Source organism: Erpetoichthys calabaricus, chromosome 9, assembly GCF_900747795.2.
Source record: "Erpetoichthys calabaricus chromosome 9, fErpCal1.3, whole genome shotgun sequence".
In the NCBI taxonomy this organism is placed as follows: domain Eukaryota; kingdom Metazoa; phylum Chordata; class Cladistia; order Polypteriformes; family Polypteridae; genus Erpetoichthys; species Erpetoichthys calabaricus.
In genome coordinates, this window is record NC_041402.2 from 12810297 (window position 1) to 12830062 (window position 19766).

At 39.4% G+C, this 19766-nt stretch overlaps 1 protein-coding gene across 4 annotated transcripts in view; it reads right to left on the reverse strand.

Annotated features, from left to right (window-relative positions):
* Positions 1 to 19766, reverse strand: part of LOC114657372 (LIM/homeobox protein Lhx2) — a 412444-nt gene that overhangs the window by 7939 nt on the left and 384739 nt on the right. For all 4 annotated transcript variants that reach the window (XM_051931945.1, XM_051931944.1, XM_051931942.1 and 1 more), the window contains exon 4: positions 8176 to 8381. In XM_051931945.1, coding sequence (XP_051787905.1) covers positions 8176 to 8381 — 206 coding nt within the window. The remainder of the gene's footprint in view (positions 1 to 8175; positions 8382 to 19766) is intronic.

A 19766-nucleotide genomic window follows, 5' to 3' on the forward strand; every position in this document is an offset into this window, starting at 1 on the left:
ACGGGCAACTCATTGCTTAGGACTGTTTTTTTTAGGTTTCTTTTTATAGAATATTAATACTTTTGAAAATATTAAAATCGCTCGACAAGCGTGAGCAGAAATTATGACTTCAATATTCCAGTGTAACACAATATAATGTGAACAAAAGAAAAACTAAACATTTCATAAACATCCCTATAATTTGATTCTTTTCTGAGTTAAGGTCTTCATTAAAGGAAATTAATATGTTAAAGTATATCAGCATAATGATGAGAACATCTTTTCAGTTTGTTTTTCTCCACTTTTATTTTAAAAACAGACTCCATTAAATACAAAAAAAAAATTCTATTTTATATCACAATAAAACATAAAGATGGTGTTAATGCTCTTGACATGCAGTATTTTCGTTTCTCTTTGCCATTTCCAAAATTAAGCTTTCTTTAAAGGATTTGAATATGTTTAATGATACCAACAACACCTGATAAAATGGTAGCAACTCTTCAGTTTCACTTTAAATTGTTTACTTTGATTAATGACAACAATTTGAAACATTAAGATTCCATATTGTAAAATTATCTCTCTATATATAAAATCCAACAATCTGTCTGTCTGTCTGTCCGCTTTTCACGACAGAACTACTTGACGGATTTAGATCAGGCTTTTTTCTACAATTTCCTTGAACATTCTGGTTGATTTTGCGACTTCTCTCATAACGCTAAGTATCAGAGTTTGCTTGCAGGAGCAATATATTCGTGCTAATCCAAGAGACAGAGGCCGAGGGGAGGGGGAAGTATAACGTCAGGAGTGGGGAGCCGGGCAGGGCCCTCCTCACTCACATGCCGGCCTCCGTTCGAGTCGGTCTACCTTTGGCCACATTTTGGAGTGTAACTAGCCTCCACTTAGCTAGCGATACCTGTTTGTTTACGGATTTCTAAAGTTTGTCCTGTTTCACTACTACATGGGCCGAGGTGCAGGGGACAGCTAGTTAAATATAAAAACGAATTGTAAGTACTCTTTATAGCTATCACATTTATTTATTAAGCCTGCTTATTATTTAAGATCTTCTTTAATAAAACTAATTAAATTTAAATACATCAAAATGACTTAATAAAGGTTTGTCATTCTTTTCACTTTAACATTAGAGTTTATCAATGACAAAAATCCCAGTTAAACACATTTAATAAGAGTGTTAATACTTTATATACTTTATAAATGTATATAGTCACTTTAATTTCAGCTGATTTCATTTCATCTATGGCATTTACTGATGAACATTTTAAAGTGTGTATATATATATATATATATATATATATATATATATATATATATATATATATATATATATATATATATATATATATATATATTACATAGTTTACTGTCAAATAATGCAAAGAGTACGCGACATGTGTTTTGCTCTTATTTGGGCTCATCAGGTGTACACACTCACTGCACCCGTCTCGATGATCGAACCTCAGACGTCAGCGTCAGATGCAAAGCCTCTTTACACTGTGCCACGGCATGTGGTTTATTTATTTTACAGCCTGGAGATCGGAGTAATTACATTCATAGCATTCATGGTCTGAATCTCGATTTGATTGTATGGGTGGTTACCTTCTAACTAGGTAACCACCCATACAATCAAATCGAGATTCAGACTATGAATGCTATGAATATATATTATACTAGTCATTTAGCCCGTTACAATAACGGGCGCTAGAACAGTAGTGCATAAACATTAATAGGAACAGTCTATATTAAATGGCAAGGGACTTTGACCTCATTCTTTTTGTTGGTCGTATTTTTCTTTCTTTCAGCATTTCTTTTGTTGATGTTTACTTGCTGAGCTGACCGTTCTTCATGGGCTGCCGCCGTGTATTGTGTATCTTTAATTTTCTGTGACAGTAATACTGTCTTGTACGTACGCTGGCTCATACGTCTGTAATATACCTTTAATTTTCTCTGGCGGTAATACAGGCGTGCACGTCGGTAATATGCCTTTAATCTCCTCTGACAGTAATACTGGCTTGTATGTGGCTGTAATATGAGTCACTGTGTTGTGTACCTTTAATTTCCTCTCGCAGTAATACTGGTTTGTATTTCCGTAAAACGCCTCTAACTTTCTCTGATATCGCGCATGCGCACTTCAACAGAAGACACACACACACGGACACCTGGACGCACAAAGGGATTTTATTAAAGAGGATATATACTGGGTGGCACGGTGGCGCAGTGGTAGCGCTGCTGCCTCGCAGTTATGAGACCTGGGTTCGCTTCCCGGGTCCTCCCTGCGTGGAGTTTGCATGTTCTCCCCGTGTCTGCATGGGTTTCCTCTGGGCGCTCCGGTTTCCTCCCACAGTCCAAAGACATGCAGGTTAGGTGGACTGGCGTTTCTAAATTGGCCCTAGTGTGGGTGTGGGTGTGTTTGTGTGTGTCCTGCGGTGGGTTGGCACCCTGTACGTGATTGTTTCCTGCCTTGTGCCCTGTGTTGGCTGGGATTGGCTCCAGCAGACCCCCGTGACCCTGTGTTCGGATTCAGCGGGTTAGAACATGGATGGATGGATGGATGGATATATACTGTATGTATATATATATATATATATATATATATATATATATATATATATACTAGGGGGGCCAAGTCCCCTGGTGCCTTCAACACCCAAACCCCAGTTGCAGCCTGGTAGGCCACCACACTTGCAGCCAAAAATCTGAAATTCTATAAATATGTAAAAGAAAACTTAATTATTATTTAACGGAGTAAAAATCATGAAATGAGAATAAAATATTTACTCTCTTACCGATTGGGGTATTCCCGTTAAACTAAGGTCTACTATGCTCGAGGAGTATTTATAAGAGACTAAATAAATGATCCATTTATTTTAACTGACATTCGTATAGGTAAAAAAAAAACTTTTTTTTAAAACCACTCATTTAAATAACAGGAAAAAAATCACATGAAAACTAAAGTGGTATGCAAGGGGTCATTGTAACTCCACCTTCAGCTAACTAAATCACCTAAATACAAACGAGTTTCTTGATATTTTAGTTTATAATCTGAAAATCTAACAAGATCACATTAAAGTTCTGTAAATTGAAAACAATGACACCAAACATATATATGTAGGTTTTAAAATAAGGCCGATTTAAAGCATGACAATTAAAACGTGACATAAAAAGTCACATAAAATCGTTGCACTTTTAGGCTTAGGATTTTATATATAGAGAATATATACCGTATATTGTCAAGTGTATATGCTAGTGGAGTGCCTTCTGAGCGACGTGAAGGTGTGGAAGTGAGTTCAAGGGGCTGCTCACTTGTTCATGTGTTGTCTTCTTACTTCCTTAGAGCAGAAGACGAGCCGAGTAAGGAACAGTGACATCACCTCCAGGATGAACTCAGAAACCCTGCTCCTTCTACTAGCATTCATTCAGGGACCAGCCTCTGGAGGAGACAGACCTTGCCGCAGAAGTGCATATTTTCAAGCCTAAATTGTAATATATTGGATAGTGGAGTTACTGTATCCACTGCTTGATTTATTTAACTTAGTTTTGCTGAAGTAATTGAATGGGGTGCCTGGAGGTTCCCCTACCCTTATTCTGTTCATGGCTTCTCTTTTCACAATAAATTATATGTTTCATTCAAAATTATAAAATGGTAAAACATTGCAGAGTTTATCAGTCTTTTTCTCTCCTTTATCAAACTGGTGTTTTTATTAGCTTTATTTCAAATTTTATTTCTATTGTCTTTGGTCTTCATGAGGTCTTCATAAGAAAAGTGTCCCCACAATAGGTTTATGTTTCCTGTATCATGTAAAAAACCTGCAATTCACTGCTTTGGAGTGTTTTTTGTTTGCTTATATTCATTCAAAATGATGAAATTTGACATTACAGAGTTTCTCCGCCTATTGCTCTCCATTATCAAATTGGATTTACTCCTTTCGTTCCTTCTCCTCGCCAATACCAGTGCTTTCTTCTATGGCATGTCTTCTTTTTATCTATAATGGATTTTACAGCCCTGACAAATAATTTTTAAATACTTTGCAAGTCTTTTTCTCCACTTATCCTGACTGGTGTTTTTATTAGCTTTATTTCAGATCTTATTTGAATTTTATTTTCTCTTTATAAGGTCAGTTTTGTAAGGAAATGCACTAAGGAACTCCGGGTTGTCCCCACGATGAGTTTATGTTTTGTGAATCATAGTAAAATGCCTGCAGTATATTGCTTAGGATTATTTTTTATTTGCTTATATTCATTTAAAATTATGAAACTTGACATTGTGGGATTTATTTATCTCTGGATTTCATTTTTCAAACTTCTTTTATTGAGTTCAGTGTCAAACTGGTCAAAAACTATCTAGCAATCAATAGCAGAAATCCCCCATAAATACATTAAGAGTTCATATTGTAACACAGTGAAATATTAAAAAATACAAAGTTTTTATAGGCTCCACGCTAGTTAATTTATTTAATTTACATTTTTCCAAATAAACATTTTTTCAAATGAGATGTAAATAATCTCTGAATACTGGTAAATGTTATCTTTTCATTCTGAGATTACAAAGTTCTTTGTGGTTCTCAATGGCCATAAATTCAGCTCAATATATTAAGTTTCCATAATGTAATAGAGTAAAATCTTAAAAATGTTGCAGTGAGAATATATTTTTCTAGGTACCTTAAACAGAAGTTTATTTTTGGAGTTGAAGCTCTGAGATGAGCCACTTGAAGTGCTTTGGGTATGTAAGTCTGTATATTATTGTTTATTATTCCTACCTGTTTTGCTTTTCTAGTCCACATTTCATTCATTTATGTCTTTTGGTGTTTTATGCTTTGATACTGGTTTATACCCAGTGTTATTTATTGTGATTTTTTTTTTCTATGCTTCTACTCCTATTGTGCCTTTTTGGAATATTTGTGAAGCACTGTGAGAATATAAAAGGTGCTATATAAAATAAAAGTACTATTATTACTAGAAGAAGACCCACTGGACACACCTCAGAAAACACACTGGTGGAATTAGGTTTATTAAATGTAATGTCTGGGAATTCACCAGGAAGTGTTTTCAGTGTGTTACCACCATGCCTCTCAAAAGGTGGAGTGAAATTAAAGTTAAATGACTAACAGTGAGCGCACCCATTCACTTTAAAGGAATACTCCACCCAAAAATGATATTTTTATATGATACTTACCCCATGTACTTTGTAGTGGTGGCCAATAAAAATTTGTAATCTCATGTTTTCATGCAAAATGGAGAGAAAAAGGTTTATGATATAATAGAAGGTAATAGTGACTGGTGCTGTACAACCATGTGAAAAATGTGTATGGAAAACAGAAACAAACATTAACATTACTCGTGCCACATAATCCACATGTCAATTAGCCAGTCATATGCTCAAAACTAGCAAAATGGATGATTTGTTTATGCCAAAATATTGTTAAATGGGTACTTCCAAAATAATCACTGCACATCATAAACAGAAAACCTAAAGCCTCATCGGAATGATTTGTTGAATTTAAAATCCACCTCTCACCAATAATTTTATGGTCAATACTCCAGCCTTAATACAAAAAGTTCTTCCTAGGAGGCTTTGGGTTTCCTTTCTCATGAAAACATGAGATGATTTTTTTTTTTCATCCATGGGGTAAGTAACATATGGATAATATGCGACATGACAAACGTGAAGTCTTTTTTTTTGTATATTTCTATGGACGTTTTCACATTGTTTGCCTTGTACAGCTTTAGGCAATAATTGGCTTTCATTATGTTAAAGTTTATCTTCCCCATTCTGCATGAAAACATAACATTAAAAAAATCTTCACGGCCATTACTACAAAGTACATGACGTGAGTAAGATATAAAAAATATGTAATTTTTGAGTGCAGCATTCCTTTAACATTGTAGACTTTTTGCAATAAATCCCAATTAGAAAGATAGATAGATAGATAGATAGATAGATAGATAGATAGATAGATAGATAGATAGATAGATAGATAGATAGATAGATAGATAGATAGATAGATAGATAGATAGATATGTGAAAGGCACTATATGATAGATAGATAGATAGATAGATAGATAGATAGATAGATAGATAGATAGATAGATAGATAGATAGATAGATAGATAGATAGATAGATAGATAGATAGATAGATAGATAGATAGATAGATAGATGTGAAAGGCACTATATGATAGATAGATAGATAGATAGATAGATAGATAGATAGATAGATAGATAGATAGATAGATAGATAGATAGATGTGAAAGGCACTATATGATAGATAGATAGATAGATAGATAGATAGATAGATAGATAGATAGATAGATAGATAGATAGATAGATAGATAGATAGATAGATAGATAGATAGATAGATAGATAGATAGATAGATAGATAGATAGATAGATAGATAGATAGATAGATATGAAAGGCACTATATTACAAATATCTTCACAAGGGCTTCTTTAGGTCACATGGGTTTCAAGGTATAAAGGAGCTCCATCTCAGTCTGCGCTTTATAGAACTTTAGATAGAACTTTATTAAAGCTTTAAAGCTTAAAGAACTAGATGTTGCGAATTTTCATTTGCATTTTCATAGGCATCCCATGTTTTTGTTTATTAACCTATTTCCTTATTTTCAAATACATTTCCTAAACTGTGTTGAAATCACTCGATGACGATGGGTGCACTGTTCAGGGCGAAGTATTCCCCTTCTAAACCATTAGAAATGAATATCCTGCCATCACCGGCTTGTTAGCCGTGAAATACAACCAATTTGTATTTTGGCTGACGTCCCATTTTTTAACAGGGGGCACCCGATTTCATTCCTTTGCTTGATGTAAAATATCTCTTTTCTGAAGGCTTAAAATGGCGTAAAAATTTCAAATTCTTCCCAGTCGCTTTTGAAGCTCTTATCCCCTGTTTGTTCACCTCAAGCTAAGGACCCCAGATGGCTTAAAAACAGACAGACTTTGTTTTCTGTTACAAATACATTTCAGTCACTTTTATTTAAAGAAAGTGCTGCAAAACAACACCTTTATTTGAAGACGTGAAAACAGCAAGCAAAAGAAAGGGCAGGATTTTGAATATTGTTATTTTGATCCTTGTACATTATATGATTATCTGCATACAATCTGGCATTTAACCTTGCTGACTGATGAAAGCTAGTTAACATAAGTTTATCTTAACTTACTAAAGAATGTAATGACTACTAATCTCTATATCTCATTAAATCTGTACTTTGAGAAAAAAGGAGGAGATAGAGTGAGAGCAATAGAGGCTCGGCATAGGAGATGCAAAATGATGGCATGTAGAAATACCATCTGTTTAATTCCCCTTCTGAAATAAAGACTTCACTAGCTGAACAGGCTAGTCTGGCATTTTCACAGTATACAGCTAGCGATTCGCCTATAAATCCAGCCGTCTGCATTGCAGTTGGAAACAGAGGGTGAAAAAAAAAAGAATTCCAAGGATGCATCTAAGATACTTTCCTTATCACATGCAATAGAGAGGTTTTAAAATAGACCATAAAGTTCAAGGCTAATACTCCACTTTCATTATCTCAAAGCATGCATACAAATGAGTGATATTTACTACAATTCACACCATCTGAATTATAATTATAGTCCATTTAGCCTAATGTTTCACATCACATAAACTATTTTTATTTTACAATATGTCCTTCAGCAGTGGAAAGGCTATACTTGAAGTTGCCATCTATTTTAGGGTATGCTTCACTGCCAAATGCTTGTTTATGTGGGAACACATCTACTGTGAACAGAAGCAATTATTAGAGCAAGAGTTCAACTTTTTGTGTTGCTTGGATTTACCAGAAAAAAGAATTCTGTTCATTTTCTTTTCCGCTGTATGACTTTAACTATTAGAAGACTCAGTTGAGCGCCTTATTGGTGGCAGAGCTTGATTTTAGATTGAAGACTCTGCACCTGCTACTCATCTTAAAATTCCATTGTAAGAGCTAAATCTCTCCAAATTTGACAATTACAAAGTTTTGTGGATTATTATTTTACTGAATTTCCCATAGCCCAAGCCACGACTTCCCCAAGCATGATAAGCATGTTAATCTCAAAAATGAACAGCCACCTATTCAAATGTAAGAAAAGGCTGAACTCTTGCTTTAACATGCATAACAATGACCACTACTTCCACGTCCACTAAGACACAATAGTTAAGTCTCACCTGTAAAACCCTTTTAGTAAGGCCTGTTTTTTGCGCTAGCTGCTTCAAGTCCTTAGCGTCCGGATTGTGGTTAATGGCAAAGTAAGACTTCATGGTTCGCAGTTGGTGATGTTTAAAAGAGGTCCTCATGCGCTTTGTCTTCTGATTGGAGGTGTATTGGGAGTCTCTGTCTAAGTGGTCACCGTCGTTTTCATTGCAACTCAGAGCTATAAAACCAAAGTAGGTTGCATTTTAGAACAAGAGTCAAGTTAACTGTTTATGAAAGTTACACCAAAATGAACCCAGGAAACCAATAAATACCCTCCATTCTCCCCAAGTACAACACTGTCTACATTTGTTTCCCATTATCAGCAACAACTTTCAGAACATGATAAGATTCACCAAATTTGCTTTGCTTAGACTGTGTTATCATGGATGGAATTGAGAAAATGTGTTGCATCCACCGGTGTTTGCATAGTTACTCGTTCCCTGAAGCTCTTTTCTCCATTAAATTGTTGCAGGTTAAGATTCTGCATAAGGCAGGATCCAACCCTCAGTGTGGTGATAGCCCATCACACGTTACGCTCAGCACACTCACTCAAGTAGGTCAAAAAGCACTGCGTGTGCAGAAAAAAAGCAAACATTGCTTATGAGATAAATAAAATTAAACAGCATTAGCCCAATAAACAGTACGTAGAATGGCATTGCAAAAGTGTGAAGGTAAAAGGCGTGAAATCAACCCTGACACAGACACACGTAGAGGCATAACTTCAAAGCACACAGGACTTTTATTTTCTTCTTTCTCTCGTGGGAAACGCCTTCCCCATTCCCCACAAGTAAGACACAGTCCCCAAGCACAGCACAGCACACAATTCATTTCTTCTTTTGTCTCTGTCTCTCTCTTTCTCTTTCTTCCTCTTCCACTCCTCCAGGCCAGCTTCCTCTCCCTCCACCCGACTCTGGCTCCCCGAGTTGTGGCAGCTGTCCCCTTTTATAGAGCACCCGGAAGTACTCCTGGTGTTCCATGACTTCCTTCCGGCTGCACTTCCGGGTGTGACGGCAGTCCTGCAGAGGCTGTAGCCACGGGACCCAGCAGGGTTGAGCTTCCCTGCTCCGTGGCAATGTAGCAAGCCAGGGGGGCTGCCCTCTGTCATCCCGGGGGAGGTATTGCCCAGTGCAAGGTCATTCCCCCAGTTCTTCCGTTACGGAGGTGCCCCAGCCAGGTAAGAATCCCAGCTGCCCATTACAAAGGTCAACACAGGAGAAAATAGGGTGAAATGACACCTTTTATTGGCTAACTAAATAGATTACTAATGCAAGTTTTCGAGGCAGCTAAGGCCCCTTCATCACACCTTGCCTGATCAAAGGGGCCTTAGCTGCCTCGAAAGCTTGCATTTGTAATCAATTTAGTTAGCCAATAAAGATGTCATTTCACCCTATTTTCTCCTGTATCAATCTATGGCTAACACGGTACAACACTCTATTACAAAGGTCAAAATTAAGTGCAACAAACTGTACTGCAATTCCTGACTTACAATTAGCATTTGCCAGAATGGACTTTAGCTTCCCTCAACTTCTGAAATACATTGATCAGGTTCAGTGAGTTGGTGATGAACATAACAATCTGACATAAGAAAGGAGATAATTCAGTCCCTTAACCTTGTTTGTTTAGCTAATAGCTAAGATATCCCAATATCTAATCCAGATATTTCTTAAAGGTTATCAGGACTTCCGTTTCAACTACACGTCTGTACGTTATAGTTTGTTCCAGAGCCCCACAACATTTTGCGTAATAATGCACTTACATCAGTTCTAAATGCCCTTTCCCATAATGTATACTGGTGTTCTCGAGTGTGTGATTCACCCTTAAGATGAAAGAAGTCTGCTGGATCTACTTGATCAGTGCCTTTGAGGATTTTGAAAACTTTCAAAAGCATTAATTGTTGTGCTGTGTGAAGATTCTAGAAACTCAAAGCCTTCTATTTGGGACTAAGATGAGCCAGTTGATGGTTTTGTTGTGTATTGACTATGCCCCCCAGGCACCTCCTATGGAAAGTGTGACTGGCACAAATACACAGGCACAGGCCCATGGCACACTGGAGGGGATTATTTCTCTCCGATGAGCTGGAAGTGTCTGGAAATTCTGCAGGAGAAACTGGAGACTGTTTGCTGGGAATAGGGTAATCTCATCAGGTTATTGTAGTCTTGTTTACTCTTTAAAGTATCTTCTATTGATGTGTATTGTTAACATACAAAGTGACTAAAAGTGACTATGGCTTTAGACTTTAAATTAGAAGGTCCCTATCAATAACTATTTGTACGACTCTAAGTAAGCCATTGAACCATAATGTATATCAAATTGTATTGTTGATCTCTACTTACAAAGTGCCTCCTAATGACATATGCTGTTAAAATATAAAATAAGGGTTGATTGGTGGATATTGAATATGACATAAATGTAAAACTGTAAGGTTTTTGGTCCCATCAGCATCAGTAAAGCTAACTAGACCTTAAGCAAGTCACAAACTCTGCCTGAGGTCAAAATATACATACCAGTCTATGATGGCGGCGTCGAAAGATAAAACACTTTTAGTTTGCCAGTGCATCTACATACCTGTCCTCACCTATGCTCATGAGCTGTGGGTAATGACCAAAGCAATGAGATTGTGAATACACGTGAGGTTTCTTCACAGGCTGGCTGGGCTGACACTGAAACTGTGATTTGGGAGAGCCTCATGTCGCTGCTTCTCCAGATCATGAGGAGACAGCTGAGGTGGTTTGAACATGTCATAAGGACATCTCCCGGGTGGCTCTCTGGGCACATCCCATTAGGTAGAGACCCTGTGCCAGACTCAGGACACTCTGGAGGGATAATATCTTTCATCTGCCTTGAGAAAATCTAGGAATACCCCAGGAAAAGCTGGAATCTGTAGTTGGGAAGACGGAAGTCTGGGCTGACCTGCTTAGCTTGCTGCCACCAGTACCCTCACCAGGAAAAACAGTTTAACAAAAGTGCCCTGTGATGATGTGATACTAAAATATAAAATAAGGATTCATTGACGAGCAGTGAATAAGTCATTAGTGGCAGAACTTCTATCAGCTTCAATAATTCACAATGATCTGAGAACATCGCCCACTCTACCCATAGTTATCATAGATCTCTACTTAACAACATGCTTTATAGGACATCCATCCATCCATCCATTATCCAACCCGCTATATCCTATTATGATTATGATTATGATTATGATACAGAACTTACACATAAATTGACTGGTAGATTCTAATTTGTTGAACTTTAAACCACAGCGTTGGCAGTTTAATCCCCACTGAAGGCTTACTGTGTGAACCTTAGCAGCATGATGAGTCTGCCTGTGCTTCTAACATTCAAAATTAATTCACCATAGATGTCTACTGTATATATGCAGTCATAGATGTGTATGTATACAGTGTCTTGTGATGGTGTATATTGTATATGGTGCGCTATATAAAACAGACTATTCTAAAGGTGCTGAATATTAAACCACAAAGATAGACGTTCAGATCCTATCAATGAGACCTTGAGTGATCCTGATGAAGTCACGCAGCCTTTCTGTACAACAAATATCCAGTATGTAGAAAATGGCACCAGATGGGTACCGTCAGGCACATGTGCGTGAGGAGTGTTTTACAGGTCTGTCATGGGTGAGTACAGGGAAGGAGGTGTAACATCTCCACTAACTTTAGTCCTGTCTGTCTCCTTAAAGCGGAAGAGAAGAAAAGATCCTGAAGTCCCATTAAACCTCCCGGCCACATCTCTATATAAACCAGCGCCCCATCGGAAGTCAACATTCAATTGCACTCCAACTTCTGAGGACCACAAGGCTCCACACCCCTAAAGACCTTTTTTCCACATGACGCTAAGTCAATTGTTTCTTCACCACACTTGTGCTTTGTTTTTGTTTTGTCCTTTGGACGTCTAAATTACATCGGGCATCCCATGGGACCCCAATCCATATTCCTTTGTTCTTGTTTCATTTTACAACATCTACAAACGGTGTTAGGGTGGTGTGTGCTGTAAAATTATATAAAATAAAAACACAGCATAACATCTTTACTCAAACCTAGGCTATAGATCCCATCAACCTAAATGCAGATTATCTCAGAAGCATCAGGTTTAAGGATGGAATCAGTTTTGCATAGGACATCAGTTCAATTTACAATTGCCATGTAACCCTAATGCAAACATTTTTGGAATGTGGTAGAAGATGAAGAAAATCCAAATCTGTTTATCATACTTATACATGTAAGCAAGAGATGTGCACTTAGAGCTTCCTGGAATGGTACAGCCAATAAAAATGCTATTTGTTTCATGTTCTCTTTCAACTTATTACCAAAGCAACCTTCAGCTAGACAAATTAGTTTAAAATTATTTGTAACAAGAAATTGTCCTGTGTCATATGTGGATGTCAGGGGATGGATGACCTTCCAGGCTCATCGGAGGTAAGCAATAATACCCCAGAAGTGTAGCTAGGGTTTTCAGCGCCCGGGGACAACTGAAGATTTCACGCCCCCTCCTGTTTGCCAAAATGCAATTGGGAAGGGACATTTGGCGCCCCCTGGATGCTACACCCGAGGACAGATGTCCCCCCTTGCCCCCCCCAGCTACGCCACTGTACTACCCCGGGACAAAACGGGACGCTATCGCTAACAGTATCATCATTTTCTATTCCCACAGCTCTGAGAAGATGCCCAATGAGGGCAACTGAGTCCGCCCGTTCTGGTCAGAGGACTATAAATTCAAGGCAGCATCACATTTGGTCGTAGACTCAGTGCAGGACAGAGCACTAACCTAGACCTGACTACTCATGAGAGGCAATGCAGTTTAGCATTTTCATTTGTTTTTGGTTCCTGTTGATACCATTATTAAATGGGCAACACAGCTGGCGCACCCATATTTATTTTGGACCTCGTGTCAACCTTCTTAAACCACACCTGGCATAGTGATTATGAATGTGTGAGTGGCATATCCATGGTAGCCTGCTGAATTGCACTCTATGTAGCACCTTGTGACCCAAAATGTAATGTGAAAATGGATGTGTTAAGAAGCAGACAGACAGACAGACCTTTAAAACGTAAAGGAGTAAAGTCAGTGAAGGGCTCGATTTGGGCATCAAGCTTGGAAAAGTTCAACAGCCAGATCATTTAGTGATCATTTGATTGCTATCCAAGAGATAGATTTATCATTGTTATTATTATTATTATTTTACATCAGCAGAGCATGGCCCCCTATTGCACTAATTTGGACTTGCATGACTGCTCAGGATTCATTCATTCTTCACAAGCCAAAAAACAGTGGTATATTTGCACATTTTTAGCATTAGAAACAAAAGCCTTTTTCATTTTAGCTTACACATTTTCTACTGCTACATCGTTAACATATGGATGAACATGCAGAGAGTGATAAACACAACAGTAAATGCTATAAATATGGCCGCTGTGTTTGTGATAGTTTGGCTGCCAGGAGGAGAGATTAAAGTAGAGCATTTTCAGTTAAAGCAAAGTACGAATAACAGGTGACATGATCAGAGAGTTTAAAAGTATGAAAGGAATTAGTACAATGGATCGAGATGCTCACTTTAAAATGAGTTCAACGAGAACACCCGGGCACACTTTTTTTAAGGGTAAATTTTGCACAAGCGTTGGATGGTTTTTCTTCACACGGTGAACCACAGACACATGGGATAAATGACTAAGCAGTGTGGTACGGAGTAGGTCTTGATGGACCATCAAAACTCTACTTGATGTTATTTTGGAGAAGTTAAGAGGATAGGATTGGTGAGCTTTGTTGGGTTGAATGGTCCATTCTCGTGAAAATCTTTCAAATGCTCTACTGGAAAGTTTTTCTTTTTTTTTTTGGTTGGCCCACCTGTGAAAGGCAGACAAAACAAAATGTTCTTCCAGACACTTTCATAGGCAGACGGCTTTCCCTTCCCATGAGTTATCGTACCAAACCAAACCCCTTAAGGCCGTGTCACATTAGACGACTGCTCCAGCAATTTTCAAGCATGGCCTTCATTTATAAAATCTTAGCAAGTTGGTGAGACAATCCCATGAAGGTCAGTCATCTACAATGACATACCCAGAGACTCACATCAACTAGCCCTTCACCCAACAAAATAGCTGTCTTTTTGTGCAATGAGAGCTGAGAACCAATGGATGCTCATCCAGAAGTACAATGCATACAATGCAGCAATGAGAAATGCAAGTGTTTTTGGATCTCACAAATAGACGGGGTGTACTTCTTGTCTGATGTCTCATTGATTACATATCACAAAAGAATGGGGAAAAAAGGGCCGGGATTGTGGATGAACTTGCTGTGCACGTTCATCCTTTATACAGCACCAGCTCTGTCAGAAAGGGGCAAGAACAACCAGAGGTGGCCTTAGGGGTGTGCGTGGTCTAGGGATGACCAACCCCACAAGGGGCTGCTTATGTCAAACGCTGTTACCGGTATGTGTGGACTGTATAAACTTGCGTGCAAATTTAATAAAAATAATGTTAACATATACACCAGATTTTCAGTTTGGTCCTTAGTTATTATAGATAGAAAATCAGTTACATGAGTATTTCAAAATTAACTGTCTACTTTAAATACCAATGAAAAATAAAACATAGTAAGTCAGTCAGTCATTTTCCAACCCGCTATATCCTAACTATAGGGTCACGGGGGTCTGCTGGAGCCAATCCCAGCCAGCACAGGGCGCAAGGCAGGAAACAAACCCCGGGCAGGGCACCAGCCCACCGCAGACACCAGATTTTCCCATTACAGTATTCAGCTACATTTTTTGCAAGATAACAGGCGGACTTTAGTATCAAAATATAACGATATAATCTATTTAAAAAAATGCAATTCATAATTCATGACAATTCCACGACAGTACGAAATGCCAGTGTCATGCAGAAATTAGCAGGGCCTCTTCTAGAAAAGTACCCACATTGCAAGTATACACTGAGTCTCGATATGCAGGATGTCATAGTCATAGCTCATGTTGATGTCATGTCAGCCGGTTATGATTAGCGATACGTGTTTATGTGCATTAATATTCAGACTATAGAATGTTTTCAAAGACCTTGAAGAGGGACTTTTAAAGGGTTCCTCTTACAAGCATCTCAAATATATATATATATATACTGGAGAATATAACTTGTCAAATCCGCTCGAACGGGATATGCAAACCTCAAAAGTGGGGCCCCCTTAGGTGCGGGGCCTGGGGCGGTCCCCAAACGCCACTCTTGTGAACAACTGTGCTGGAAGGTTGGAATGCAATTGGTAAATTTGAAGTGCACAGCGATTTTTATTTGATATAATTGACACGGCTATGGTGGGCTGGCACCCTGCCCGGGGATTTGTTCCCTGTGTTGGCTGGGATTGGCTCCAGCAGACCCCGTGACCCTGTGTTAGGATATAGCAGGTTGGACAATGACTGACTGACTAATTGACACGGTCTGGTGACAAGATCAGTAACTGTAGTAGTCACATAATGTGACATCAGCTTTAGCGACAAATGAATCCCGATTGCAACATTCATCTGTTCATCTATTGCGTGAACTTTGTTTTTGTAATTCTGGGTCTCATGATGCTACAACTATCCCAGTAGCATCTACTAAAAGGCATAATAAATCAGCTTTCAATGTGGGTACACTCACAGCATGACCAGTTCTCAAGTTTTAGAGTGACCGATGAAACCCCTCACGTTTCTTTTGGAGGAAAAGCGGAATGGGACAATTCTGTATTGATGGTGACTGAATAGTGAATCAAAGCTTGCCACCTGGAGCTCTAAGATGGAAGCATTTTAATGTATTCCTATTAAGCAGACCTTTATTATTAATATTATTTATTTGGTTGATGCCTTCATCCAAGGTAGCTTAAAATGTCAGGATATGTTACAACTGTTTCTAGATATTTCTGACAGCTGAAGCACAGGCAGGATTTGTGACTTGCTTGGGGTCACAGTGTGAGGCAGAGATGGAAATTGAACCAACCAGCTTGAGCCTGAAAGCCCAATGCCATAGCAAACACACTGTACTACCATCCGCGCTTGTAAGCCCAGCATGTCATAAACTAATTAGAAACGCAATACTTTTCAAAACACAAAATAACATGCAAATAAAATGCTAAAAATAATATTGAAACTATAATGGAAAATAGCCATACAGAGTATATGATGAACTACAATGCCGCTGTGCTGCTCCTAATAGTAAAATAACGGCAAGTTTTCAAACAGTGGTCTTCAAAAAGTCCCACTGTCCCACGTTGGAGGCCAACCTAGTGGAATATCCACACTTTCCCCTCAAGTCCTTGTGAATTCCAACCACACATTGTAAGAATAGACACATTAAATTAAATTAAATTTTGGGTGTTGTTGCTGCCCTTGCCCGATAATTTCTGGGTTGACTCCAGCTCCCCTCATGGCCCTGTCCAGAATAAGCAGGTTAAGAAGATGGATGGATGGACAGACGGATGGGTCAATGGTGTTTCTAAATTATCCCTGCGTGAATATGTAAATGGCTTGGCATCCCATTCAGGACTCGTTCTTCTTTCAGTCCTGCTAGAATATGATTAAGCTCCTCAAGCCCCCTTTAACAGAAATGAGGGTCCATTCATTTATTCAAGTTGTAAACCAACAAGACCCCATAATGACACACTTCCCTCATGAGGCAGGACCCTACTCAAGTTCTATTCATACAATGTTGTACAGCCATGCCTTCATATTCACTGAGTTCTCCACCTCTGGCCTCTTCTTTCATTCTCACAGCCTATTCTAGCAGGTCCAGCGTGCGACCGACCAACTCCATCCAGCAACTCCTCAAAGGAAAAACAGGTTTGGGAAATGGTTGAAAAGATGAAAATAAAACTTCTTTCCAGGGGTTCATACCCTGGCTCCCTCTAATGACTCTTGAAATTTAAACATGTAAATATCCCGAAAGGTCCTTTGCAAATAAGCATTGAAGACAGGCTCTTTCTCCACTACTGTTAATGTTGATGTCGGTGTTGGGGGCACATAAAGATTCTGTTTCTGAAATAAATTTTTCAGTTTTTATCACTAACAATGTGAGCTCAGAAGTGCTGATGGCATTCTTACACTGGACTAGCTGTCCCCCATGGCTTCGCCCGCATAATAGTGAAACAGGACAGCGAGGAGGGCCCTGCCCGCCTCCCCACTCCTGACGTCACGCTTCCCCCGCCCATCGGCCCGCAGCCTCTGTCTCGGATTAGCGCAAATGTATCGCTCCTGCAAGAGAACTATGATTATTAGCGCAATGAAAGAAGTTGCAAAATAAACCGGAATGTTCAAGTAAATTCTAGTAAAAAAACCTGATCTAAATCCGTTAAGTAGTTCTCTTGTGTTTGCAAGTTCTCCCCGTGTCTGCATGGGGTTTCTCCGGGCGCTCCGGTTTCCTCCCACTGTCCAAAGACATGCAGGTTAGTTGCATTGAAGATTCTAAATTGGCCCTAGTGTGTGCTTGGTGTGTTTGTGTGTGTCCTGCGATGGGTTGGCAACCTGCCCGGGATTGGTTCCTGCCTTGTGCCCTGTGTTGGTTGGGATTGGCTCCAGCAGACCCCCGTGACCCTGTGTTCGGATTCAGTGGGTTGGAAAATGGATGGATGGATGGATGGATAGTTCTCTTGTTTGCTAGCTAAGAGGATATAAGATAATGATTAAGGACGGCCACACCCCACTGCGTCTCTCTCAGATCCATGCAAATAAATCGGTACCGCACGCGAACTATGATTCTTAGCACGATGAAATCAACCAGAAGGTTCAAGCAAATTATAGAAAAAAAAGCGATATAAATCCATTAAGTAGTTCTCCCGTGAAAAGTGGGCAGACATACAGACAGACAGACAGACATTGGATTTTATATATATATAGAGAGAGATGATTAGTGTGCCTTAAAACATCTAAGAGCGTCCTGGTGGTCCACTAGTAACGCTGCTCTCTCACAACAAGGAGACCAGGGTTCCCACTCTGGGTGATTCACGTATATAATTTTGCATGTTCTCCCCTGAGTTTCCTCAAGGTGCTTCAATTTCCTCCTGCAGTACAAGGATATGTGGGTTAAGGTGAACTGGCATTGCCAAGTTGGCCCCCTGTCCAGGGATTGCTACTGCCTGGCGCCCGATAATTGATGCATAGGCTCTGGCTGCCCCACAACTCTTACTTGGATGAGCAGATTATTAAGATGAATTTATGAAACACCTAAAGTGAATGTCAGTCCCATGTTAGGGGGAAACAAGAGATGAGGTGGTGAAGAAAACGGTCCATCTTCAACAGAAAGTTGGTCTAGTGGACTGGAAAGCACAAGGATGCAGATTCAGTCTCCACCTGCATGAAACGCCTCACTTTCCTCTGTCCCAGTGTTATAAATCAAAGATGCACGCCATGCTGTAAAAACAGACGTTTGGCTGGGTAACAGTGTTGTTATTTTGAGCTTTCTGAGCCAATAAAGCGGCTCAACAGGATTTTCTTTGTTTCTTTTATTTCCGTCTTCTGATTCCACTAAAGTGAACTCTGCAAACAAGCAAAAAGCTAAGCTCCGGACAAGACGCCTACTCTGTCCTCACACTCTTTCTAGACCAGTTTAGCCTAACACACAAATCATTGGGATTCCCAGAAAAATTGCACTAGCTGGAAGAAACCCAAAGGGAAGCTGCAAACTCAAGGCCAGGCAGTTAAAGATGGCTAACATTTGAACTCAGGTGTCCTGACTAACACACTACTGTGTCCCCATGGTTCCTTAATGCATTACACCATCCTCTGATGGACTGGTGTCCCTGTTCAGGTGTTCTTCCTGCCTTGCACCCAATGACCGCTGGGATGGTTTCAACCACCCCATCACCCTGCTCTGGATGAGCAGATAATAAATATGGATGGATGGAATCACCTAACGTGATTATCAACTCTCGTGTCAGGGGGCAATAAGAGAGCTAATGAAGATGTGCAACTGTTAATAGTGATGCTACACAGAGAAGAAAAAGAAAAGGGTCGACCTTCAACAGGATCTTGGTCTAGTTGGTTGTAAATCACAAGGATGTCAATTGAGTCCCAATCTCTGATTCAACCTGCCTGAATCACCTCACTTTCCTCTGTGCCGGTGTTAAAAAAGGATGCATAAAATATGTCTGGATGGGACTCGCTATAGAAGGGTATTATAAAAATAGAGGTTTAGTGGGTAGCCACGTTATTTTGAGCATTTTGAGCCAATGTAGGGGCTCGTTCACCTTTATTTGTTTCTTTAATTTCTAACATCTGATTCCACTAAGACCTGAATTCACTTTCTGGGTCCTCCCTGTGTGGAGTTTGCATGTTCTCTCCATGTCTGCGTGGGTTTCCTCCCACCGTCCAAAGACATGCAGGTTAGGTGCATTGGCGATCCTAAATTGTCCCTAGTGTATGCTTGGTGTGGGTGTGTGTGTGACGTTCTTAAGCATACGTGAACTACGAATCCGCGTAGGGTCCCGACTTACAATTTTTTAATTTTTTTTTTGTTGTCGGGCTGTGGGCCTGGGGCTCCTGTCACGCCCCTGGCACTGCAGCTGTCTGTGCCAGTCCCAGAAAATTAAGCTC